At 44.9% G+C, this 27224-nt stretch overlaps 1 protein-coding gene across 3 annotated transcripts in view; it reads left to right on the top strand.

Moving 5' to 3' along the window:
• Nucleotides 1-275: 275 nt before the first annotated feature.
• The window catches only part of LOC139234830 (heterogeneous nuclear ribonucleoprotein D-like), a 31630-nt gene continuing 4681 nt past the window's right edge, over nt 276-27224 (top strand). Inside the window, exons 1-6 of one of the 3 annotated variants that reach the window (XM_070865562.1) lie at nt 276-610; nt 16729-16897; nt 23413-23571; nt 24236-24367; nt 24588-24681; nt 26338-26505. In XM_070865562.1, the coding sequence (XP_070721663.1) occupies nt 324-610; nt 16729-16897; nt 23413-23571; nt 24236-24367; nt 24588-24681; nt 26338-26505 (1009 nt within the window). In that variant the 5' untranslated portion in view covers nt 276-323. The remainder of the gene's footprint in view (nt 611-16728; nt 16898-23412; nt 23572-24235; nt 24368-24587; nt 24682-26337; nt 26506-27224) is intronic. The other 2 variants (XM_070865560.1, XM_070865559.1) reach the window with 2 other exon arrangements.

Below are 27224 nucleotides of genomic sequence, written 5' to 3'. Positions count from 1 at the left end.
CATTGTTCTCCCTCGCGCTCCCCACTCTTCCTTTTCTGATTGGCGGCGGCGCGACGTCAATCAGCGCGGCCACGTGCCTCCGCCCCCACCCCCACCCGCCTGCTCCTCCTCCTCCTCCCCTTTTTCAAACCGGGGAGAGGCTGCGCGCGGCTGCTGATTGGTCCGTTGGCGGCCGTGCTCGACGGTGATTGGCAGGGCGGCGCGGCGGGCGGTCGGCGATTGGTGGGGAGGGGCTGTCCGTCAGCCGGGCTGAATCCCGCCTCTCTCGCCCCTCCCCCGCGCACACAGCCCGCGGGCGCCCGTTTGTTCTGGAGCTTCACAAGATGGCGGACGGCGTTCAGTCGGCGGAAAACGGCAGGGCCGGGGGCACGACGGCGGCGGCGGCCAACTCGTACTACAGCTTCGGGGCGGAAGACCCGGGCGAGGCCTCCTCCACACCCGCCGCCTCGGCCTCCGCGGGCGAAGCGGCGGTGGGTAAAGCCGTGCCGGCGGGGGGCGGTTCGGGCCCGGGTGCGGGCGGACAGGCCTCGGACGGCGGCGGCCTGGAGCCGACGCTGAAGGACGTGGAAGGCTCGAAGATCAACGCCAGCAAGAACGAGGAGGACGAGGGGTGAGTGAGTGAGCGAGCGAGGCCGGGTGAGCGAGCGCGCGCGCGGGGGGGGGCGGCGGCGGCGGCTCCCGAAGCCAAGGGAGCGCCGAGGCCTGCGGCCTAGGCCCCGGAGTGCAACTGACCCCAGCGTGACCCCTGCCCCCACCACCCCACATAAATTTAATAATCCTCTGATTCCAAAAGTCTCCATCTCGCTCACTCTCTCCAACTTGCATAAACCCAATGACTCAACACCCACAGCCCCCTTCTTGAGATGAAAATAATTGAACCTCCCTTATCCGGCACCACCCCTCGTCCGGCATCCTTCCCGTCCACCCCGACACACCAACAAATTCAAGTCCTTCCTCACTGGCCTGACCCCGCCATCCACCGCGCGCAGTCTCTTCCCCCCCCCCCCCCCCCCCCAACGCGATCTCTTTCTCCTCCCCCCCCCCCCCCCCACGCGATCTTTTTCTCTCCCCCCCCCCCCCAACGCGATCTCTTCCCCCCCCCCCCCCCACGCGATCTTTTTCTCTCCCCCCCCCCCCCCCCACGCGATCTTTTTCTCTCCCCCCCCCCCCCAACGCGATCTCTTCCCCCCCCCCCCCCCCAACGCGATCTCTTTCTCCTCCCCCCCCACGCGATCTTTTTCTCTCCCCCCCCCCCAACGCGATCTCTCTTCCCCCCCCCCCCCCCAACGCGATCTCTTTCTCCTCTCTCCCCCCCCCCCCAACGCGATCGCTCTCTCCCCCCCCCCCAACGCGATCGCTTTCTCCCCCCCCCCCCAACGCGATCGCTTTCTCCCCCCCCCCAACGCGATCGCTTTCTCCCCCCCAACGCGATCGCTTTCTCCCCCCCAACGCGATCTCTTTTCCCCCCCCCAACGCTATCTCTTTCTCTCCCCCCCCCCCCCCGCCCCAACGCTATCTCTTTCTCTCCCCCCCCCCCGCCCCAACGCTATCTCTTTCTCTTCCCCCCCCCCCCCCCCAACGCGATCTCTTTCTCCCCCCCCCCCCCCCCACGCGATCTCTTCCTCCCCCCCCCCCCCCCCACGCGATCTCTTCCTCCCCCCCCCCCCCCCCCACGCGATCTCTTCCTCCCCCCCCCCCCCCCCACGCGATCTCTTCCTCCCCCCCCCCAACGCGATCTCTTCCTTCCCCCCCCCCCCAACGCGATCTCTTCCTCCCCCCCCCAACGCGATTTCTCTGCCCCACTCTCAGCCACCAAGCCAGCCAGCCCTGATATACCCTTGCTAAGTACCTGTACCATTCAATTTAACGTGACTCCCCCCCCCCCCCCCCCCCAACTCCTTGTCTGGCAAAATCCCTTATCCGGCACAAAGGGGAAGCTAGAGCTAAGGGGGCGTAGTTTCAGAATATGGGGTCGCCCGTTTAAGAGGGAGATGAGGAGGAATGTCTTCACTGAGGGTCGTGAATCTTTGGAATTCTCTATCCCAAAGAGTTGTGGAGGCTGGGTCATTGAATATATTCAAGGCAGAGATAGACAGATTTTTGAACGATAAGGCCAGGTCCCGCAGGTGCCGGATAAGAGAGGTTCAGCCTGTACCTAGAAACCCTTATTCATAAGAATTCAGGAGTAGGTCATTTGGCCCCTCGAGCCTGCTCCGCCATTCAATCAGATCAACTCCACTTTCCCCGCCCGATCTCCATATCCCTTGATTCCCTTAAGGGGTTGTCTTATGAGGAAAGGTTGGACCTATACTCATTGGAGTTTAGAAGAATGACAGGTGATCTTATTGGAACGTAGAAAATTGAGGGGGCTTGACAGGGTAGATGCAGCGAGGATGTTTCCCGACGTGGGGGAATCTAGAACTAAGGGGGCATAGTTTCAGGATAAGAGGTAGCCCATTTAAGACGGAGATGCGGAGAAATTTCTTCTCTTAGAGGGTTGTGAATCTTTGGATTTCTCTACCCCAGAGCGCTGTGGAGGCTGGGTCATTTGAATATATTCAAGGCAGAGATAGACAGATTTTTGAACAATAAGAGAGTTAAGAGTTATGGGCAGCAGGCAGGGAAGTGAAGTTGAGGCCAAGATCAGATCAGCCATGATCTTATTGAATGGCAGAGCAGGCTCGAGGGGCCATATGGCCTACTCCTATTTCTTATGTTAATATCCAAAAATCTATTGATCTCGGCCTTGAATATACTTAACGACTCAAACATCCACAGCCCTTTAGGGTAGGGAATTCCAGAGATTCTGAGTGAAGAAATTTCTCCTCATTTCAGTCCTAAATGGACAACCCCCAATCCTGAGACTGCCCCCCCCTAGTTCTAGACTCCAGAAACAACCTCTCAGCATCTGTCCCCCGCAGAATCTGATACGTTTCAATGAGATCACCTCTCATTCTTCAGCGCTTTCCAAACCCGTGACCTCTACTACCTAGAAGGACAAGGGCAGCAGGCGCATGGGAACACCACCACCTCCACGTTCCCTTCCCAAGCCACACATCCTTTTGATTTGGAAATATATCTGCCGTTCCTTCATCGTCGCTGGGTCAAACTCCCTCACTAACAGTGCTGTGAAAGTACCTTCAGCACAAGGACTGCGGCAGTTCAAAAAGCTAGCTCGCCACCACCTTTGCCAGGGCAATTGGGGGCGGGCAATGAATGCTGGCCTTGCCAGCGATGCCCACATCCCATGGACAAAAAAAACTCCAGACAGAATCGGCCTAATCTACTCGATATCTCCTCGTAGGATAACCCTCTCATCCCAGGGATCAATTTAGTCAACCTTTGTTGCACCGCCTCTAAGGCATGTACGACCTTTCTCGGAGATGGAGACGAAAACTGCACACTACTCCAGGTGTGGTCTCACCAAAGCCCTGTGCAATTGATGCAAGACCTCCTTGAACTCCAAACCTCTAGCAATAAAGCCATCATGCCATTTGCCTTCCTAATTACGTGCTATACATGTGTGCTAACTTTGCGTTTCTTATATTTGTACTCCTCGGGTTAGATTTGCTCAGTGCTATTCCCGCTGTTTAAAACCTTCAATTCTCCCCCTATCCTGTAGCCTGAACGATCAGAATGATACACAGACTCCCAGGGAAAGATTACACAAACTAGAAAAAGAAAGACTTGCATTTATATAGTGACCTCAGAACATCCCAAAGTGTGACACAGCTAATAAAGTACTTTTGGAGTGTAGTTACGAACAATTGTATGAAACATGGCAGCCAATTTGCGCACAGCAAGTTCCCACAAGCAGCAATGTGATAATGACCAGATAGTGTTTTTTTAGTGATGATTGGGGGATAGATATTGGCCCGGACACTGGGGAGCACTCCCCCTACTCTCTGAAATAGTGCCATGGGATCTTTTACGTCCACCTGAGCGAGCAGATGGGGCCTCGGTTTAATGTCTTATCCGAAAGTTTACGGTTCTATTCCCTGGAATTTAGAAGGTTAAGGGGTGATGTGATCGAAGTTTGCAATATATTAAGGGGAACTGATAAGATAAAGAAGTATTTCTGCTTTTTGGGGCATCTAACTAGTGGGTATAGTCTAAAAATTAGAGCTAGACCTTTCGGGAGTGACGTTAGGAAAAATTTCTACACACAAAGGGTGGTAGAAGTTTGGAACACTCTTCCGCAAATGGCAATTGATGCTGGATCAATGGTTAATTTTAAATCTGAGATTGATAGATTTTTGTTAACCAAAGGTATTAAAGGACAGGTGGGTATATGGAGTTAGGTTGCAGATCATCACTGATCTCATTTGAATGATGGAACAGTCTCAAGGGGCTAAATGGCCGCCTTCTGCTCCTATGTTCCTTTCAAATAGTGCATAGCTAGATTTTACAGGCTCACTTCCTATTGCAGCTCCAATTACAGAAGACTGAAGATTTGCATCTGTAAGATTTATAGTCTTCCACATATTTTGCCCTTCCTGTAAGTTTCTCTGTTGCTTCCTGTTACACTTTAAGGCGTCACAATGTCATGTGACTCGTGACCAATGTGTGGGATAATAGTGCTGGAATTTAGCAATAAAAATAGAAGAAAAAGCCTGAACATCATGAACAGAAAATATTTATCACGTTTCTTTTCAAACATACTGTATACTTACAGCACTTTTCTGTTTTTAATCAAATTTGTTAGAACCTTGCAACACAGAAGTAGGCCATTGTGCCTGTGCTAGCTCTTTGAAAGATTATCCTATTAGTCCTACTCCACTGCTTTACCCCATAACTGCAAATTCTTCATTATCAAGTATTTATCCAATTCCCTTTTGAAAGTTACTATTGAATCTGCTTACACCGCCTTTTCAGGCAGTACGTTCCAGATCTTCATAACTCACAATGTAATAACAGTTCTTATCTCCCCTCGGGTTCTTTTGCCGATTATCTTAAATCTGTGTCCTCTGGTTACCCCCCTCCTGCCTGTGGAAACTGTTTTTCCTTAGTTACTCTTAATCAGATTCTGTCATAATTTAGAACGCCTCTTGTATCTCCCCTTGAGCTTCTCTGCTCTAAGGAGTACAATCCCAGCTTCTTTAGTCTCTCCACATAACTGAAGTCTTTCATTCATTCTTGTACCATTCTACTTAAATCTTCTGTTGTGTGGCGACATTGTCGGCTTGAGGGAATTCTCCCTTTGCAGGTTACACTGTAAAGGTAGGGCTGACCTGACGCACTGTTGCTGTACAAAAGTACAGACTGAGCTGGTCTGAGAGGCACGCACTGTGATTAATGTGCAGCTAGGCCCTTAGCAAAGCTCTAAAGCTTCTTAAGGGCTCTGATAAATAATGAGACATTGAAATGGTTTCCACTTCAAAAAAAAATATCAGATTTTGTGGGGTTTATCTTCCTGGGAGCCATGTTGGGTGATGGCTATGTAACCCAATGTAATCCCTGCAAGTTTGAGTGGTTAAAGTTTGTTGCAATGGTTACCATTTTGTGGAGAGCACTATTTATGAATCTTTTGTATACTTGTATGCAGTGCTTACTGCAATGCACTGCATTTGGTTATTTACCATGAACTGCATAGTTTTGGCAAACTTAAAAGTGTTCTTTGCTGTAAATGCTGAAGTTCACAGTTCTAGTCATTCAAGTTAGTTGACGCTCTGTTGTACTAACTTGCATTGTCGAGCTGGTGTAGCAAAATGCTAACTAATCCACTTTTCAGATGTTGTGTAGGAAACTACCTTTCTGAAGCCATATTGCAAACATTGTGTAGGACTGTTTGGGCATGAGTTTAAATCATGTCCTGAACTGCACAGAAGACTTGACTGGTTTATTCTTGCCTTGACCTCCTTGATTAGATTGCATCCTTACTCCCGAAAGGTTTATGATGTGTACATGTGATGTATATAATTCCTTTTTAAAAAGCACGCTATGCTAATGGAAGTTTGCAAAAAGTGCTAATATTGCATCAAGGCCAATGCGGGCTCGAATGGGGAAATAATCTCCATGTTTGGATCTTTGAGTTACTGAAAGTGTGTAGCTGGTGGGTCGGTCAGCGAACTTTCCATCTCCTGTGTTGATTTTTTTTCTGTTTGTTCAGCTCATGCACTTTAGGAAAGTACTAATTACAGTCATCATGCTACTCAGATATCGGAATTACATATATTGCAACAACCCTAAACTATTAAACAACAATTTTGCATCAACATGAAAATATAAGTTCTGCCTGTGCTTGCCCTGTTACTTTTCTCCTGCAGTTTCATTTTAACTAATTTTATTCGCTACCTCTGTTCTAACCTTTTCTGACTCTTTTAAGTTTAAAATATTTTGCTTGTGGGGGAGTTATCCTGTTGTGCCATATCACAAGAATCTATAAGAACATAGCCATTTAGCTTATTAAACCTGCTTCCAGCAGCCGTGCACCGACTCTACCCTTTAATGGAAGCTATTCTGCTTACTTAATCTAAGGGAAGATTTTTGTACAAATGCTTCTTTATTCCCTGAAGATTGAGCTCACTCCAGAATATGCATTCCAATGCAATCATTATTCAATCTTGGCTTGCTGCCTTGCGCAGAAAACACTTCCTCCTGACCCACCCAGCCCACTGTATTCTGTGGAATATTTAATTGTTGCAGCCTCTGCATGTCTATAGAAACTCCAATCCCATTCCAACCATACAGCCATTTTCTTTTTGAAAGTGTAAATAGCGCAGCAGCTACTTTTGTTGGCCTTGTTTAGTTTTGAATTTCTGTCCCCTAGCTCTAGCCTCTGTGCTAATCAGAGTTTATTTCCATCTATATTTCCCATCCCATCAGCATTTTAAAGACCTAGTTTGTGTCTCCATTCAGTCTTCTCTTCAGTGAAATCGGTTTGGTTATGCAAATGTCTCCGTATAACTTCAATTAGGATGCCCTAATTGGAGCCTTGGGGCCACCTGCATCCTCTGGCAGTCTGGCCTGTGGTCCACAGATACCTCAGTTTTGTTTCTGATTTTGAAAAGGGTTGTTCTTGGTGCTGTTGCCTCATTCGTGAAGAATCCTAAATCAGAACACCTGACCCGGTTAGTTTCAGGAACTTGAGATGTATGCGCGTTAATGGAAATGTGAATTGAACTTTTAATGGTGGTCCCGAGTGTGTGCATCTATGCAGCTCACCCTCAAAAGCTTGGGCACCCCGCCTTGTAGCCCCAAGTTCTGGTAAAATCGCTGCTATTTCTGAGTAATGCAATGAATGGTGAGTGATGGGCAAGAAGCTGGCAGCTGGAGTGTAACTTGAGGATGTGTGAGGTTATTCACTTTGGTGGGAAGAATGAAATAACAGAATATTTTTTAAATGGTGGGAATCTGTTAAATGTTGGTGTTCAGAGGGACCTGAGTGTTCTTGTACACGGAACACACAGTTAGCATGCAGGTACAGCAAGCAATAAGGAAGGCAAATGCTATGTTGGTCTTTATTGCAATTGTACAGGGCTTTGGTGAGACCACACCTGGAGTACTTTGCACAATTTTGGCCTCCTTAACTAAGGAAGGATATACTTGCCTTGGGGAGAGGAGTGTGCAACAAGGGTTCACTTGATTGATTCCTGGGATGAGAGGGTTGTCCTATGAGGAGAGATTAAGTAGAATGGGCCTACTGGAGTTTAGAAGCATGAAAGATTATCCTCATTGATTCTGGGAGGGTTTGACAGGCTAGATGCTGAAAGGTTATTTCCCTTGGCTGGAGAGTCCAGAACTAGGGGGCACATTCTTGGGATAAGGAGTCTGCCATTTAGGACTGGGATGAGGAGAAATGTCTTCATTCAGAGGGTGGTGAATCTTTGGAATTCTTGGCTACGGATGCTCAGTTGAGTATATTCAAGACAAATATTTCTGGATCAAGGGATGCGAGGATTAGGTGGGAAAGTGGAGTTGAGATCCAAGATCAGCCGTGATCTTACTGAATATTGGAGCAGGCTCTGGAGGATGAATGACCTGCTATTTCTTATGCCTTTTTAAAGGTAACATCCTCAAAATTGCAGTTTTTCTGGGGATGTAAACAAGGTCAGCGCTGCTTGTTTCACATTGTATTTCAATGTACTAAAATACACCCCCCTGCCATTTGATCAGCTTTATCGATCGCCTGTTGAATTTCCAGTCAACATGAAACAATCACGATACATTGCTTTTCCTTTTCCACCTTCGCTAATGGATGCCCTTTTGTCGGTACATGTGTTTAATGCTTCCTATTCCAACATGCATAATTCAAAACATACTGTAGTAAAATTAAATCTGGCAACTATTAACCCATCTGCTTAATTGCACCTGATCTCTCGAATGCTGGGTAGCTGCTTTAATTTTACACAATATCTCTGCTAACACTGCCAGCTCCTTTGGGACAGTTTCCTTACAGCCAGCTTCAATGTAAAGCACACAGATTTTCTAAAGAGTTTTTCTGAATAGTTATTTGACTCTTCTCAGTGGCAACCTTGGCTAATTCAGTGAGTTTATTTTGGATTTAGCACCACCCTTTGTGTGAGACGCATGGCATTGGGAACAAGAGTGGGCCAGCTGATTTTTTATATTGCTGGCCCTCACTGGGATAGTGTCTCAGGCATGACTTGTGTTTATGCAGACACTGTGGAGAAGAATTATGCTGGTGGCTCCGTATGGAAACCTGTTTCTGAATGCATTTACGATGGTTCTTCATGTTCCCCATGTGGAAGCATGTTTGTTTTATGCCAACGGGAGGAGGTTTGAGGGAAGGTAGGAAAGTTTAAATCCAGTGTCGAGTGCAATTGCTGTCGATTTTAAAGTTATGACGATGATAGGTGTATGTTTTAAACTGAGAGCCTGACTCTCGTCCATATTACTTGTGTTCTGAAATAGACTAGCAAGCCACCTAGTTGTACGCAGGAATGGACAATAAATGCAGCGTAGCCAATGCCACCCGCAATCTGAGAACAAATAACATGTATTGTACTAGTTACAACATTCCATGAGAGCAGTTTGTGACTATTGTAAAAGCTAAACTGATATACGCTCACGTTGCTTCGATCCTTGCTCTTCATGAGCGTTTGCTCTGTAAGGCCAGATTTGGCTGAAGATAACTGCTGAGTTTTAATGCTCGTCACTAATCTTCTGCCGATTTTGGACATTAGTCAAAGGTGTGGATACACTACTGGTAGGAAGTTTAATGCCTTCCATCCTGTCCATGGCTGACTCCAAACAGCTCTTATTGTAAATTCTAGGGTCCTGTGTTCTATTTGGCTCCCCTGATCTTGGGAATACAAAGGAAAGACTTCCTTCAGCACGTGTAAGATCTGCCACCGAGCTGTGAGGAGGCTTTCTGCCCAAAAAAGTGAAATAATGGCAGGCAGAAAGAGGGTTCTGGCCCACACCAGCCTGTCACTGCACACCCTGAAGGTGGGAAGTCAGGTTTGCAGTGAACATGCCTCTTTGACAAAGAACCTCATATGAGGACCTAGCTTATACTGATGACTAAGCGTGGTGCAGAACCCCAGTGTTTACAACAATTAACTTGGATTTCTAGAGCACTGAGATGAGCAGAGACATCACAGGCTTACTTACATAGGTCATTTCACTCTGCTGAAAGCTGATATCATTAGTATACCGAAGCTTGGTATGGTAGTTGCTGGAAGGGATCACCAAATGCTCGAGTATGGAACCATGCACACATACAGCTGGAGTTGGTGTCTCCCATGAAAGCAAGTGGATGCTGCTGCGAAACTGAATTTCAAACTGGTTTAGCCATCCGCCACCTTATCTGGCTGGACCACATCATGTGCTATATCTGGCCTCACTGCCTACTCTCTGATCTCCTTTCCCTGCCCCCTCCAGTCTCTCTTAAGATGTGTAAGGACGACTGTGATTGTGTTTGAGCCCATCTGTTCACTGCCTCTGCTGCTGATTATTCCTCTCTGCCCACCAACCCAAACAACCTCCCAGACTCCACCTACCTAATTCCACATATTTCTCTCCTAACGTGCTCTGCGCTCATCTTGTCCCTGAGACCCGCCTCTTGATCCCGTTCCACTTCACTACTGGCCACCCAATTTTCCTTCCTGGCCCACATGCTAGCCAACATTGTAAATAGCTCCCCTTCTTCAGGTACTGTGCTTTTTTTCTTGAAAACCACCATCATGACCATGCCATGTTCCCGCAACTCCATGTTTGAATCCCTCCGATTAGGTTTCAGCTCCTGCAACAGCTCTGAATCGGCCCTAAACAAAGGCACAGTTGAGATCCTCTCTGACTAACTGGTGCACTATCCCTCCCCGTCATCTATGCAGCCTTTGTCATGGTCGATCACATCATCCTCCTCCAATGCCTCATCTATTGTGCAGCTCATTGGGACTGCTCTTATTTGGTTCCACTCATACCTATTGAATCATAGGTTGAGCAGGTGCAGCAATAGCTTCTCTTGTTATCCCTGCACTGTTATTTATCTTTGGCCCTTGCCCCGGAGCAGAATTAGACAATGTATTTTCTGTCTGCAGGCTGTGAAAATCCTATGAAATCTGTTTGGGCAGTTTTAGTTCAGTTCTTGGTAGGCATGGACACAGAGTACACCACTACCCCTAGTTTGGCTGTAATTGGCGATCTCGCCCAGGGCGATCCTAGGATGTTTGACATGGGGAAGCGGAAATAATGTGCTGTTATAAACTGCTTGTGGGGATGGAGCGCAGAGCTGGCAGTGGCATGGCTGCAAACCTGACTGGAGTCTGCAGTATAAATACTGTAGGAGTGGTGTATTTTCTGAATGGTCTGACTGTTTCTAGATGTGTGAAGGATCCAATTCACTGTATAATAAAAATAAGTTTAGTGACCATAAGCAAGGCATAAATTTGTTCTCTGTCCAGTAACCATCTTAAATGGAACTTGATCATTTGATCGCCCTATGTTCATGGTCCTTGGAACTGAAAGCAACAACATGCGTCCCAAGGGAATTCACAGTTGAAGGTGCGAAGAGGTGTAGGAAGATTGAAGGGTTCTTGGAGTGGGTGGGCTGGGGAAGAGTTCCCAGAGTGGGGGAAAGATAGCTGAAACTGCCACCAATGGAGAGTGAGGAGAGAGATCATGCAGTCGACCAGCGTTGGAAGACTGGATGGTGTCGATGGGACCTTGGGGCTGGAGAAGGTTACAAAGATGAAGAGTGGTGAGGCCACAAAGGGATTTGTAGGTGGATATTGAAGTTGTTCTTCAGTGCACAGAGCCAGTCGGGGTTGGCATGAACAGGGATGGTGGTTTTTGTGTGGGATAAGGATCTCTGCACAAGTTGAACTTTGTTGTGGCGTTTGGGAGTGCAGCAATGAAAACAATTATGTTCTGATTCCATGTACTGGATCTGTTACTCTACAGTGTACAGTACTGGGCTGTGCATCAAGTTCCCATAAACTAAATAGTAATGTGCAGCCCTCTTTGAAGGAAAATATCATCTCATGACTACATGTTGTGGCCTTGAGGGCAAAGTGCTGCCAGAGTCACTTGCTCGTTTTGTCGATTTTATTCTGGCTGTGGGTGGGCTGAATGGTCAGCATGTCTAGTGCAAGTCAGTAATTCAGTGATTGCAATGCTAGTCCAAGAGGACCGTTCGACCTGCAAACACTTAGAAGTTTGTACCTAGCAGTGTACAGTTGGAAATGTGCATGTCCAGTTCTGATATCTTATATCAAATCCTCAGTATAATGGGCAATACAAATGGGGTGAATTCTGAACGATTGAGGCAGTTTATAATATGGGGCATGAAAACTATTTTAAAAGCCACTTGGACATTGCCTAACTCTAGTATACATTAATCCTAAATTATTTACTACAACATGAAAATCAAACACTTTGGCCTCGCATTCCATTTCCTTTTTTCTCCACTATTTCTTATTTCTCAATTCATTTTAATTTCACTCTAGTACTATATAACCATTTATTTAAAAAAAAAACACTTTTTAAATCATTCACTTTGAAGTTCTGTCTCACATTTTACAACCTATTTTGGAGACCGGAACAAGTTTAATACAAATCGAAGACTGAGCTCTAGTTTTAGGGTCTCAACTCAAAAACATGAGAATTTACAGTACTTTTTCCAGGGACACATCTAGGCTAAATAAATGGGCCATGGAAAGCTTCATGAATCACTGCAGTCCTTTTATGACAGCCAGCCCACTAGTTAATGGCCTGGCGTTCTTCCTTTGAGTCACTAATGCTTTTTCTGAATGGTAGTTACCTCAATGCATCTCATTGAATGCAGGCTTATCAACTTGGCGTGTGCACTTGCAATTAAGCTTGCTGTCTGTCAGCTGTCTCCCAAGATTTTGAGTCTCATTCTAACTAGTGGGATGCCGCAGGGATCAGTGTTGGGACCCCAACTATTTACAATCTATATTAACGACTTGGAAGAAGGGACTGAGTGTAATGTAGCCAAGTTTGCTGACTATACAAAGATGGGAGTAAAAGCAACATGTGAGGGGGACACAAAAAACCTGCAAAAGGGCATACAGGCTAAGTGAGTGGGAAAAAATTTGGCAGATGGAGTATAATGTTGGAAAGTGCGCGGTCATGCACTTCGGCAGAAAAAAAATCAAAGAGCAAGTTATTATTTAAATGGAGAAAGATTGCAAAGTGCTGCAGTGCAGCGGGACCTGGGGGTACTTGTGCACGAAACACAAAAGGATAGTATGCAGGTACATCAAGTGATCAGGAAGGTCAATGGAATCTTGGCCGTTATTGCAAAGGGGATGGAGTATAAAAGCAGCGAAGTCTTGCTACAGCTATACCTGGAATACTGCATGCAGTTTTGGTTTCTATATTTACGGAAATATATACTTTCTTTGAAGGCAGTTCAGAGAAGGTTCACTAGGTTGATTCCGGAGATGAGGGGGTTGATTTATGAGAAAAGGTTGAGTAGGTTGGGCCTCTACTCATTGGAATTCAGAAGAATGAGAGGTGATCTTATCGAAATGTATAAGATTAGAACATAAGAACATAAGAATTAGGAACAGGAGTAGGCCATCTAGCCCCTCGAGCCTGCTCCGCCATTCAACAAGATCATGGCTGATCTGGCTGTGGACCCGCCCGCTCCCCATAACCCTTAATTCCTTTATTGGTTAAAAATCTATCTATCTGTGATTTGAATACATTCAATGAACTAGCCTCAACTGCTTCCTTGGGCAGAGAATTCCACAGGTTCACAACACTCTGGGAGAAGAAATTCCTTCTCACCTTGGTTTTAAATTGGCTTCCCCGTATTTTGAGGCTGTGCCCCCTAGTTCTAGTCTCCCCGACCAGTGGAAACAACCTCTCTGCCTCTATCTTGTCTATCGCTTTCATTATTTTAAATGTTTCTATAAGATCATCCCTCATCCTTCTGAACTCCGAGTAAATATCCAGTCTACTCAATCTATCATCATAAGGTAACCCCCTCATCTACGGAATCAGCCTAGTGAATCGTCTCTGTACCCCCTCCAAAGCTAGTATATCCTTAAGTAAGGTGACCAAAACTGCACGCAGTACTCCAGGTGCGGCCTCACCAATACCCTGTACAGTTGCAGCAGGATCTCCCTGCTTTTGTACTCCATCCCTCTCGCAATGAAGGCCAACATTCCATTCGCCTTCCTGATTACCTGCAAACTAACTTTTTGGGATTCATGCACAAGGACCCCCCGGTCCCTCTGCACCGCAGCATGTTGTAATTTCTCCCCATTCAAATAATATTCCCTTTTACTGTTTTTTATCCCCAAGGTGGATGATTTTCCGACATTGTATTCCATCTGCCAAACCTTAGCCCATTCGCTTAACATATCTAAATCTCTTTGCAGCCTCTCTGTGTCCTCTACACAACCCGCTTTCGCACTAATCTTTGTGTCATCTGCAAATTTTGTTACACTACACTCTGTCCCCTCTTCCAGATCATCTATGTATATTGTAAACAGTTGTGGTCCCAGCACCGATCCCTGTGGCACACCACTAACCACCGATTTCCAACCCGAAAAGGACCCATTTATCCCGACTCTTTTGCTTTCTGTTAGCCAGCCAATTCTCGATCCATTCTAATACATTTCCTCTGACTCCGCGTACCTTTATCTTCTGCAGTAACCTTTTGTATGGCACCTTATCGAATGCCTTTTGGAAATCTAAATACACCACATCCATCGGTACACCTCTATCCACCATGCTTGTTATATCCTCAAAGAATTCCAGTAAATTAGTTAAACATGATTTCCCCTTCATGAATCCATGTTGCGTCTGCTTGATTGCACTATTCCTATCTAGATGTCCTGCTATTTCTTCCATAATGATAGCTTCAAGCATTTTCCCCACTACAGATGTTAAACTAACCGGCCTATAGTTACCTGCCTTTTGTCTGCCCCCTTTTTTAAACAGAGGCGTTACATTAGCTGCTTTCCAATCTGCTAGTACCTCCCCAGAGTCCAGAGAATTTTGGTAGATTATAACGAATGCATCTGCTATAACTTCCGCCATCTCTTTTAATACCCTAGGATGCATTTCATCAGGACCAGGGGATTTGTCTACCTTGAGTCCCATTAGCCTGTCCAGCACTACCCCCCCTAGTGAAAGTGATTATCGCAAGGTCCTCCCTTCCCACATTCCCGTGACCAGCAATTTTTGGCATGGTTTTTTGTGTCTTCCATTGTGAAGACCAAAGCAAAATAATTGTTTAAGGTCTCAGCCATTTCCACATTTCCCATTATTACATCCCCTTCTCATCTTCTAAGGGACCAACATTTACTTTAGTCACTCTTTTCCATTTTATATATCGGTAAAAGCTTTTACTATCTGTTTTTATGTTTTGCGCAAGTTTACTTTCGTAATCTATCTTTCCTTTCTTTATTGCTTTCTTAGTCATTCTTTGCTGTCGTTTAAAATTTTCCAATCTTCTAGTTTCCCACTAACCTTGGCCACCTTATATGCATTGGTTTTTAATTTGATACTCTCCTTTATTTCCTTGTTTATCCACGGCTGGTTATCACTTCTCTTACCGCCCTTTTTCACTGGAATATATTTTTGTTGAGCATTATGAAAGAGCTCCTTAAAAGTCCTCCACTGTTCCTCAATTGTGCCACCATTTAGTCTGTGTTTCCAGTCTACTTTAGCCAACTCTGCCCTCATCCCACTTGTTTAAGCATAGTATGCTCGTTTGAGACACTACTTCCTCACCCTCAATCTGTATTACAAATTCAGCCATACTGTGATCACTCATTTTACTAGGATCTTTTACTAGGAGATCGTTTATTATTCCTGTCTCATTACACAGGACCAGATCTAAGATAGCTTGCTCCCTTGTAGGTTCTGTAACATACTGTTCTAAGAAATAATCCCGTATGAATTCCTCCTCGAGGCTACCCCGTGCGATTTGATTTGACCAATCGATATGTAGGTTAAAATCCCCCATGATTACTGCCGTTCCTTTTTCACATGCCTCTATTATTCCCTTGATTATTGTCCGCCCCACCGTGAAGTTATTATTTGGTGGCCTATAAACTATGCCCACCAGTGACTTTTTCCCCTTACTATCTCTAATCTCCACCCACAATGATTCAACATTTTGTTCATTAGAGCCAATATCATCTCTCTCAACTGCCCTGATATCATCCTTTATTAACAGAGCTACCCCACCTCCTTTCCCTTCTTGTCTATCTTTCCGAATTGTCAGATACCCCTGTATGTTTAATTCCAAGTCTTGGCCACCCTGCAACCATGTTTCTGTAATGGCCACCAAATCATACCCATTTGTACTGATTTGTGCCATCAACTCATTTACTTTATTTCGATTAGGAGGGCCCTTGACAAGGTGGATGCAGAGAAGATGTTTCCACTGATGTGGGAGACTAGAACTAGAGGGCATGATCTTAGAATAAGGGGCTGCCCATTTAAAACTGAGCTGAGGAAAAATTTCTTCTGAGGGTTGTAAATCTATGGAATTTGCTGCTTCAGAGAGCTGTGGAAGCTAGGACATTGAATAAATTTAAGACAGAAATAGATAGTTTCTTAAAAGATAAGAGGTTATGGGGAGCGGGCAGGGAGGTGGAGCTGAGTCCATGATCAGCAGGCTCAAGGGGCCGTATGGCCTCCTACTGTTCTTATTATGTTATGTTCTTCTGAACAAGTTTAATGTTGGACCCATTTCGACTTTTAGATTGAGTTTTAAGGTTATCACACCATTTGAACTAGTTTGTAAAGATAGAATTGGCAAACTTCATGCTGTTAGCGGGCCCAGTAGCTCTTGTTTGATATTCCAAAACCGCAGTTAAAAGACAAGTTTCTGAGTAAAAGTTGATTTTCTTTCATTTCAGTCATTTGTACTGCAGTTTTCGTCAGCCATCTTGAAAAATCTTCCGTACCTTGTTGGTACTGAGCTTTAGTCATGTAAATAAACGATGTATACTTGCCAATCCAGGGAATTTATTTGGTAGCAGGATCATAACCCGAGGCAAACCCATCACTGAGCGTATTAGTGAACTGGGTATTAACGTATGTCCTTTTACTCTTTGGCTGGTCAGGTAACGTTAAGTAGAGACCCAGAGCAGTGAAGTACAATGGTGGTATTCACCTTGTATAGCCAAGGGTTGAGGTTGCACTGAAGTGGTAGTGGAGGAGACTACCAGCATTGGCAGTGCTGTCCCACCACCTGACCCGAGTTACTATATTTGTACTGGCGCTGTGTTTAAAACTGATTTGCACTTCCTTTTTTATATTATCACTGTGCAGGAAGATGTTTGTTGGTGGACTCAGCTGGGAAACAAGCAAGAAAGATTTAAGGGACTACTTTGCTAAATATGGAGACATTGTAGACTGCGTAATCAAAATGGATCCTGTGACTGGGCGTTCGCGAGGATTTGGGTTTATCCTCTTCAAGGATCCTGAAAGTGTAGACAAGGTAGGATTTGGTATTCACTCCCAGTTTTTAACCTGACTCTATCCAGGTTAAATAAGGAATCCTAACTACTCTGCCTCAAATGTGACAACTGCATAAGGTTAACTAGCAGGGCTTTTGTTTTCCATTTTATTTTCTCTCCCTCACCCTGCCACCCCCCCCCCCCCCCTCCCCTCCCCTCCCCTTCCCTTCTTTCAGGTCTACTGATGCAAGCACCATTCTTTACTCAACATGGTGGACAGAGAAGCTGCTCCTGGGCTTCCAAAGCCGCTGGAGCTGCATGATTGTAACACCTACTGGTCGTTCATCAGATTTATAGAATTGCATTTCAATAGTGCATTATGATGTCCAGACATCCAAAGTGCTTCATTTATATTTACTTTCAAGTGCAGTGATTGTTTTGTAGACAAATGCAGCTGCCATTTTGCTCTTGACGGGGTCCAACAAACAGCAATGGATGAATTACTGGTAATCTGATTTTGGTGTGGCTTGAGGGAATAATAATTACGATACCAGCAGAACTCCCGTCTCTTTGGCTAGTGCTTGATCTTCAGTGTCTACCCAAGCAGGCAGTTTGAGAATGTCTCATCTGAAGAATGACCCCTCTAACAATGCAGCACTTCCTCGCTACTTCACTGGAGCATCGTTCCAGGTTACGTGCTCAAGTCCCAGAGTGGAGCATGAGCCCGTAACCATTTGCCTCCCAAGGTGAGAGTGCCGCGATTACTAGAAAACTGACCAGCTGAGAAGGATCCCGAGGGCACTTCTTTCCATGTGTTGCATTTGTCAATCATCTTGGGAATTCCTCAGATCCCACAAGTTTTGGACTCCTGTTGGTCTCAATTTGTTCCGAGTGACTGTGCATACAGCGTTCTTGCTGCTTTTCATGGTTTGAAGAACAGGAGCAGGAGTAGGCCACTCGCCCCCTCAAGCCTGCTCCACCATTTAATAAGATCATGGCTGACCTTTAACCTCTACTCCGCTTTCCCGCCCTTTGATTCCTCTCAAGTCTAAAAATCCATCGATCTCTCCCCTGAATGTACTTTTGTGTTCACTGAGCATCTCATTTCCCAGTCCTGCAAAAATAGTCTGCAGAAATTGCACTCGTGCCTTTTTACCGAACAGGGAAATGATGGTCTTGTAAGTACCGAGCTGCTCTCACTGCCACATTGGGGAGGGGCAGATCTGATGATCCTCGTGGTGAGCTCCGAGTTGCTGGTCTGGCGACTAAAGGATATGGTTCTGAATAAATCTTAAACATAGTTCTTTCTTGGACCTGCCATTTACCGCATAAAACCTGTAGTTAGCTCCGATTCTTTTAAAAGAAGACTGTCCTCCATAATTGAGATTCTCGAGGTGGGGGGAGTGCGGGGGAGTATAATGTTGGGAAATAGTTAGCTATTTCCTTGTTTTTCTCTGTCTCTTTCCAGTACACGTAATCATTTGAAAGAGTGAGTGTTTCCTGAGGTAGTGTCACAAAAGGAGGTGATTTTCGGAAGTTGCGTAGGTACATTAGCCCCAGGACGTGTGAGGTTGAAAAAGAAGTACTACCTGTTTGGTATTGTATACTCCTAACTAAACTATTTGGATTGTGGACCAGATCTTTAACCAATTAGTTTTTAAAGTTTAAATTCTGTATGGGGAGGGAATAATCCCTTCATGAATCACAGGCTTAGATTGAAGTTTTGTGCAATTGCGGGTAGGAATCTGCATACTACCAATTTGTGATGCAATATACTGATGCTCTTGGAGGCATCATCCAACACTTTTTAGTATTTTAAATAAGTTGGATTTTACTGATTCGGTATAACATTTAGTGTCATGATTTTCTCCAAAGACTTAAAGAATAACTACCTATTCATATCCGAAAGATGCAGAAAGTATTGAAATAGAAACAAACTTGAATTTGAGTAGTCTCTCGCATGCTCGGGACATAGGCACAGGAGTAGGCCGTTCAGACTCTCAAACCTGTTATGCCATTCTATTAGATCAGGGCTGATTTCTACCTCAGTTCCATTGATATATCCTGGTTGCATATCCACAACCAGGGGGCATAGATTTAAAGTAATTGGTAGGAGATTTAGAGGGGTGGGGGGGGGGGGGGCGGGGGAAATTCACCCAGAGGACAGTGGGGGTCTGGAACTCACTGAAAGTTTCTGCCTCAACCACCCTATCACCACATTTAAACTACTCGGTTGTGCACTTGAAGTGCTGTAACCTGCAGGGCTATGGACCAAGAGCTGGAAAGCGGGATTAGGCTGGATAGCTCTTTGTCGGCTGGCGCAGCCACGGTGGACCAAAATGGCCTCCTTCCGAGCTGTACATTTCTATGATTCTCTCCTTGGCTACCCTTGCCTAATAAAAACCTACTTTGAAAATTTCAAATAACCCAACATCCACACCTATTGGGGGAAATGGTTCCAGATTTCCACTATCCTTTGTATTGAAAAAAATGCTTCCTGATTTCATTGCTAGCTAGCCGAGCTCTAATTTTAAGATTGTGCCTGCTTATTCTGGACTGCCCCCACAGTTGCCCTGTATCTACCCTATTAAATCCCCCCTTCATTTTGAACACCCCAATTAGATTAACTCAACTGTCTTAAACTCGAGAATACAAACCAAGTTTATCCAATCTCTCCGAATATAACCCTTTTCAGATCCGCTATCATTTTGATTAATCTGCAGTGCACTCCCTCCAAAGCCGGTATATCTTTCCTCGGGTATTTATCGGCCAATGGGTTCTTTTTGAAATGCAGTTACTGTAAATGTTGCCGAACTCGGTAGCCAATTTGTGCAGTGAGCTAGTGGCCAGTTGATCTGTGTTTGGTGGTGGATGAGGGTGAACTGTTAAAATGGTGCAATCGTTTTTTACTTTCAGCTGAATGGTGTTTGGGGCTACGGTTTAAAGGACTTCCACCCTCCCCCCCCGCCCCATTTGACAATGCCGCAGTACTGCACTGAAGTGTTTGCCTGAATTGGAGCTTGAACTCGTGATTTTAGAGGGGTTGAATGCTACCACTAAGCCAGGCGGACATTAGGCTAATTTGTTGGAACTTTTGATGTTCTGCGGTTGGACGTTTATGATCACAGCTCCCCTGCTCTCAGTAGTGTTTTACAAGCAGGAGCTATATTGGCTTGGTACTTCCTTGGAGCGAATACTGAAGGGTATCGTAATCACACTTGGGAGCAAAGTGGCAAAGGTGTGGGGACAGGATGGCTTAACCAGAGTACGGTGTGGGAGACCAAGCAAATATTGCATTTATATAGCACCTTTCACGACCTCTGGACCTCCCAAAGTGCTTTATAACCAGTGAAGTACTTTTTGAAGTGTAGTAACTGTTGTAATGTAAGAATCGCAGCAGCCACTTTGCGCAAAGCAAGCTCCCACAAACAGCAATGTGATAATGACCAGATAATCTGTTTGTGATGTTGATTGAGGGAAACCGAGCCTATGGCAATCTCGAGCATATTCTCTCGTGTGCCCCGTGTGTTAACGGAATATATACTTAAGGAAATCCTTAAACTAAATGAAGTATTGCTTGCGAGGAGGCAGTTTCTTCTGGAACATCAGCTCTCTAAATTGATATGTGGCAGCCCTGTGGGTTTTCTTATGACCACTGAACTTGAAACGGGTACTGAATCCTGACGGTAGCCTGACCCAAGTGTTCGTTTGATCAACAGCAAAACTGAGGGGGTGGGCAGGGTGAATACATACTGCTGATCAAGCTCCTTTCCTTAGGGAGTGATGTAAAACATGAAGAAATGGGTTGAATACAATGAAAATAAATTGTATACCGAAGCACTAGGCCTTGAAGCCAGCAAACACTTTTATTGTTAAGTATTCTATTCTGCATGTATGATAGCAAACAGTTGTACACGTCACCAGATTGCCAGCATATGCTATATGTCGGCACCCATTTCATACTTTTGAACTTAAAATGGGCGAAGAAAGCAAGTCCCAAATAAAGTGCTATTTATCTTGTCTCGTATTCCACTATATTATAGCATTGCCTCTGAAGGTGGTAGTCCTATGTAAACAAGGTGCTTGCATGCCCCTGGAGTGAGGAACACCACGCTGCTGTTTTCTTCAGGCCACGGGTGCGTTCTAAAGCCATGTGTACAGGTCAACACATGCATGCAATCACGTCCCGTGATACATGGGGAGGTCAGTGACTAATCCTGTAAATGTGCACAAAGGGAATTTTAACCAGATGCTTATCTGCAGTTAGCCCTCTTTCTGGATCCCACCCCCATGCAATTTAAAAAAAAATGAATTTGGAATGTTATATTGCAGAATTGCTTCTACAATATAAATCAGGCATTTAGTAATGTAATAATTTACAGTTTGGACCTTTTCCCTACACGTATCTTGTGATCACAGGTGGTTTTCATAGGTTTCAATGCGTAGGGACCTGTCAACCTATGTGTTTATGCATACTATGTCTGAGAACATGCAACTAACCATTTTTTAATTGCATTTATATAGCGCCCTTCATGACCTCTGGTAGCCCCAATGCACTTTTGAAGTGTAGTCACTGTTGTAATGGTGGCAGGCGGCAGCCACTTTGTGAACAGGAAACTTCTTAACCATACCCCCTACATTCAAGTCTAAAGTTCAGTTTTGGTCTCCTAATCTGAGGAAGGACGTTCTTGCTATTGAGGGAGTGCAGCGAAGGTTCACCAGACTGGTTCCTGGGATGGCAGGACTGACATAGGAAAGACTGGATCAACTGGGCCTGTATTCACTGTAGTTTAGAAGGATGAGAGGGGACCTCATAGAAACATATAAAATTCTGCTGGGACTGGTCAGGTTAGATGCAGGAAGAATGTTCCCAATGTTGGGGAAGTCCAGAACCAGGGGACACAGTCTAAGGATAAGGGGTAAGCCATTTAGGACTGAGATGAGGAGAAACTTCTTCACTCAGAGTTGTTAACCTGTGGAATTCTCTACCACAGAGTTGTTGATGCCAGTTCATTGGATATATTCAAGAGGGAGTTAGATATGGGCCTTGCGGCTAAAGGGATATGGAGAGAAAGCAGGAATGGGGTACTGAGGTGAATGATCAGCCATGATCATATTGAATGGTGGTGCAGGCTCGAAGGGCCGAATGGCCTACTCCTATTTTCTATGTTTCTATGTCCCACAAACAACAAGAAGATATTACCAGATAATTGTGTGTAATGCTGCTTGAGGAATAAATAGGGCTTATGGGATCTTTTGCGTCCACCTGAGAGGACAGACGGAGCCTTGGCTTAACTTCTCATATGAAAGTGAGCAGTCTGAGTTTCGACTGGATTGTTAGGCTAGATTTTTTTCTATTGTGGCATTGTCCATTGGCTATCATGGGATGCCTACCTACCTATCTTTAAGTAGTGGAGACTACCACTCCATTAGTCCAAACTAACATATTAGTTCTCAGGGCATGGGCGATGCTGGCAAAACGGCATTTATTGTCCATCCCTAGTTGTGGGATAGGTATGTGGGGTGGGGTGCCATTGCCTTATGGTGCTCCTACAATGTTGTCAGGTAGGGAATTCCAAAGCATTTTGACACCGGACTGAAAGGATGGCAATATATGTCTGACCGGTCGCTTTGTGACTTGGAATGATGGTGTCCTTCATGGTTGTAGGGCCGGGAGCTGCTGTCAAAGTAATGTTGGAGAGCCCTTTAGTGCATTCTGCAGCTTGTACATACTGCAGCCACAGCACACCGGTAATGGGAGTTCAGTAGCGGGGAAAGCGATCGGGCAAACTGCTCTGTCCTGGGCTGTGTGGAGTCTTGAGCGCTGTTGCAGTTGTTCGCATCCAGACGACTGGTGAATACTCCATCGTACTCCTGACTTGAGCCTTGTAGATGGTGGAGAAGTCAGGAGGTGAGTCACTCATCGCAGAGATGCCAGTCTGCCCTGTTCTTGTAGCCGAGGTATTGATGTGGCTGTTGCCTAAATATTCAGAACCAAACTGAAAACCAAGTTTGGTTGAGTTTGAATTGGGGCTGAAGCTTTGTGTGGTAATGAATCTTAATTTGGCTTTATTCCAGCCCTATTTGTAATCTATGAATTTAAATAATTGTGAATTTTGTTAAAACACACATTGCTGAAAAGTGATTGGAAGCCCCTTTTGACTTTGAAACAGTTCAGTATTGAGGATGCTAGGCCATTACATGCTGGGCTTTGACTGCTATATGAGGATGCAAGTACATTTAATTAGTGACAAAGCATGAGTTAATATCGCAGGTCTTCAATTATTTAAAGGGGTCTTTAACAAGGCTGCTGTAGGGCAGTAATGTGGCTGTGCATGAAATGGGGGACCGATGGGGCTCATGCTTTCTAGTTTTATTCACTTGTACCTTTTTTTAACTCAATAAATAAACAAACTACAAATCTACCCAAGGCTTTTGGAATTAAGAGTATTCGTATTTTAATATCCTAACTAGTTCAAATAAAATACTAGCTTGCTGACTGAAGCATGATCCGTTCAACCAAAGCAGTATAAATCAGTCTTGTTTTAACGTGCAGGTATTGAATAAGGAACACAAACTTGATGGGAGAGTTATCGACCCCAAGAAAGCTCAGGCTATGAAGGGGAAGGAGCAAATCAAGAAGATCTTTGTTGGTGGTTTGGACCCTGACTGTCCAGAAGAAAAAGTGAGAGAATATTTTGGAACTTTTGGAGAGGTAAGACCTTGGCTTAGTCGAAGACTAGTAGAGTACATATATAGATTTATTTTGAGCAGTAAATGTATTCAGCATTAAAAAATATGAGCCTTCTAGTCTGGAAACTTGAATCAATTATGATCTCAATAACTTCAGATACATGAAGATTTTAAATGCATTCAATTTTTGTTGCATTGTTTTACCCCAGTTCCACAGTATCCACCATTCCCCAACTGATCACTGTTCCCAGGTCTTTGCTGCTGCTGCTACTGAGGAGCTGTGTGGGTTAACTTGCTTTTTAAAATGTCAATTTCTCTGTGCTAAAGCCACTGTTTTTTGAGTGCTGAGTTTGGTTGAAGTCCCACCCCTCATGGAGTGCTTTCAGTGCTGTCATGAGCACATGCTCCTACAGAAAATTGAATCGTAGGGCATATTGTTTGGAGTCACACATTTCCTGTTAGTTGGGTAATGGTTTGAAATGGGTTATGGTCTCTTTTAAGGGTGTAAGAAAAAACTTTTATTTCCCGAGGTTTCAATGAATTTTTTTGGAGCTACTTTGCCGGCAAAGTTCTGCAACTCCAGAATGGGATTATGCTAAAGGGCAGCCAAGCTGTTTCCAAGGAATTTAGAAAAATTAGCGCACACCTTCACTTGAGCAAAATAATTAGTTTGTTTTACTTCATAGATCGAATCTATTGAACTCCCTATGGACACCAAGACGAGCAAGAGAAGAGGGTTCTGCTTCATCACATTCAAAGAGGATAATCCAGTGAAGACAATTATGGAGAAGAAGTTTCATGATGTTGGAACAAGCAAGGTGTGGCCCCTTTTGCAATTGTGTGACACGTGCTCGGAGCGCCTATACTACGTACTACCTCGTCAGACCTCTCGTAAATTCCTCAAGTTAGGAATAAGTGAAACTCCACCTTTTGTCCATCTGACCCTGTTTATAGTTCCTGTGTGTTTTCATGTAATGTCTGCAGTTTCTCGAACAGGTTCACAAATGTAATGGCTGCCGTGTGTGTTTCTTTCCAAAGGTTGAAATCAAGTTGGCCCAGCCTAAGGAAGTATACCAGCAGCAGCAGTGGGGAGGCCGCGGTGGAATCACCGGAAGAGGAAGAGGTAGAGGAGGTATAATGTATGGAGCATTGCGATCTTCGCAACGGGCATCTTTTTATTCCTATTTCACGCTACCCACCCCCTGCCCCATCCCGTACAGCTCTGAGGTTACTGCTTGGAACTCTTGTTTCAGCACGATTCTTGAATTCTAGCATTTATAACATAGGGTTTGTAGATGGAACCACAGCTACGTTTGTCCGTCTTTGTCGGGATACCTATTGAGCAATATAAAGAAATTGGTGAATCCCTGGAGATGACGAAGTGAATAATCAGAAGAGGTTAAATAAAGCCATAAGATCAAAACTTGAGAAGTTTGCAAAAGTCATCTGAACGCATAGCTATAATTTTGAAATTATTCCCACGTTTGTTTTATAATGCTGTGTGTACATGAAGTTTGTGTAACATTATTTGCTCCTCAAGGTCACTGTCCTCAAGACCACTTCTCTGTTTGGGGCACCTCGTATCACTGTTGAGCTCTCCTACGTAGAGTAAGATGCTTTGTTCTTGGCTCCAGTCTCCTTCCTTAGGCCCAATCTCTCCCACCCAACTGCATGAATGTAACATTCCTACTTTGTGGTTTCCCATTGATCTCTGGCTCGACAGATGAATGCACCATGTAGTGTGAAATGGAGCCGTAAAGTACAAATTGTTCTCCATTTTGATTCTTGCTCTCTGCTGAACTCAGCTGGAGCAGTGGGCATGGCGGCCATCCTCCTAAGTTAGAAAGTCAGAATACCTACCTGCACTTCTTCCTGTGAACTGTAGCCAATTGGGGAAAAGGGGGCTGCTGAAGTTTGTGGAAAGAGCTTGCATTTAAATAGCTCTATCATGTCGTCGGGCAGTGCTAAGTGATCTCGCCTGTAATTAATGGGAAGCATGGTCACTGTCACACAGACAAGGTTTTTTCACAAGGTCCCACAAACAACTATTGGAAGCATGGCACAGTTTATCTGATTTTAGTGGTGATTGAGAGCAATGTTGGCCAGGACATGAGAAAACCTCCTGCTGTCACAGGGTCTTTCATGCAATCTGAACAGGCAAACGGAGCCTCCACCTAATCTTTCACCTAAAAGGGGAGACCTCTGACAATGGAGCATTAGCTCAGTACTGTGCTGGAATTTCAGCTTCGACTATTGCTGAAGTTCTGGAGAAGGGCTCACATCCTCCGTCTTCTGCCTTGAGATGAGAGTACTGCTGACTCAGCCGAGCTAGTGCTTTCCTTCCTCCCCCCTCTGATGTTTGCCTTGGTAGTTCTCCCATATTTATCCTTCAAACCCACACCCACAGTTGAGAGCAATGATTCTCCCAATCCTTTTTTTGGGATGCTCGGTCCCTTTAGTGGGCTGCGTGACCCATTTAAAGGTTTGAGGTGAAATTTCACATTGGGAAAAGCCAGTCCCGGGTTTCGTGGGACCAGCAGACAGCTCCGAGGGAACGTTGGTTGCAAGTATGAAGTAAATGGATTGCTCCAGTAAGGATGGAATGTCTCCTGTACTACATGAAAATACATATTGATCTCCCTGCAGGCCCATGGAGACCTACTTTGACCTGGTTTCTTGCATTTTGTTTTGGATATTAAAGCAAAGTTCACTTGTCTGAAGCCTAGCTATGAATGATTTTTCTATCTGTTTTGAATTGCTAACTTTTTTTTTTGTTTGTCATTTCTAGGACAAAACCAGACCTGGAGCCAAAGCTACAACAGTAACTATTGGAACCCAAGTTATGGAAATTATAACTATGGGTATAACCAGAATTATGGTGGATATAGTGGCTATGACTACCCAGCATACAACTATGGCTATTATGGTTATGGACAGGGCTATGGTGATTATAACAGTAAGTTTCATAGACCAGGAGTCACTTCTCAATAGTTTACTTGACAAAATCCAGTAAGTAGTCCCTTGGTCTGTCAATCCGCTGAGTTGCTGATCTGTAGTGGAGAGGTATTTTCCAACAAAGGGAGAGGCGAAATGGAGAGCGATTTGCTTTGTCTCTCTAGTAAGTGGTTTGAGTGACATTGGCAGACTTCACTCTGATAGTGGGTCACACACCTACCCACAGTAAGTATATGGCCACGAGAAACCTGAACAGGGAAGATGATGGAAATACCTCCTAAAATTTCACCCACCACCTTGTTGCTTGGACCTCCTGATGGCTCACCTGGTTGTCAGTAGCTGAACCATATACAGTAGGAAGGCTATTGGATTCCCAGACTCTGGTGTTAGTTCATCTCCACTTGGACAGTGGTAGGTATTAAAGAAAGACTTGCATTTCTATAGCGCCTTTCATGACCTCTGCACGCCCCAAAGCGCTTTACAGCTAATTAATTACTTTTTGGAATGTAGTCACTGATGTAATGTAAGAATCGTGGCAGCAAATTTGTGCACAGCAAGCTCCCACAAATGGCAATGTGATAACGGCCAGAGCATCAGTTTCAGGTGTTGTTTGAGGGGTAAATATTGGCCTGGACAGCGCGGAGAACTCCCCTGCTGATCTTCGAATAGTGCCATGGGATCATGGGATCAAAGACAGAGCCTTTGGTTTAACGTCTCATC

This window comes from Pristiophorus japonicus, chromosome 22 (genome assembly GCF_044704955.1).
Source record: "Pristiophorus japonicus isolate sPriJap1 chromosome 22, sPriJap1.hap1, whole genome shotgun sequence".
Lineage (NCBI taxonomy): Eukaryota > Metazoa > Chordata > Chondrichthyes > Pristiophoridae > Pristiophorus > Pristiophorus japonicus.
The sequence above is the reverse complement of the archived record's forward strand: the minus strand, read 5'-3'. Positions and strand labels throughout refer to the sequence as shown.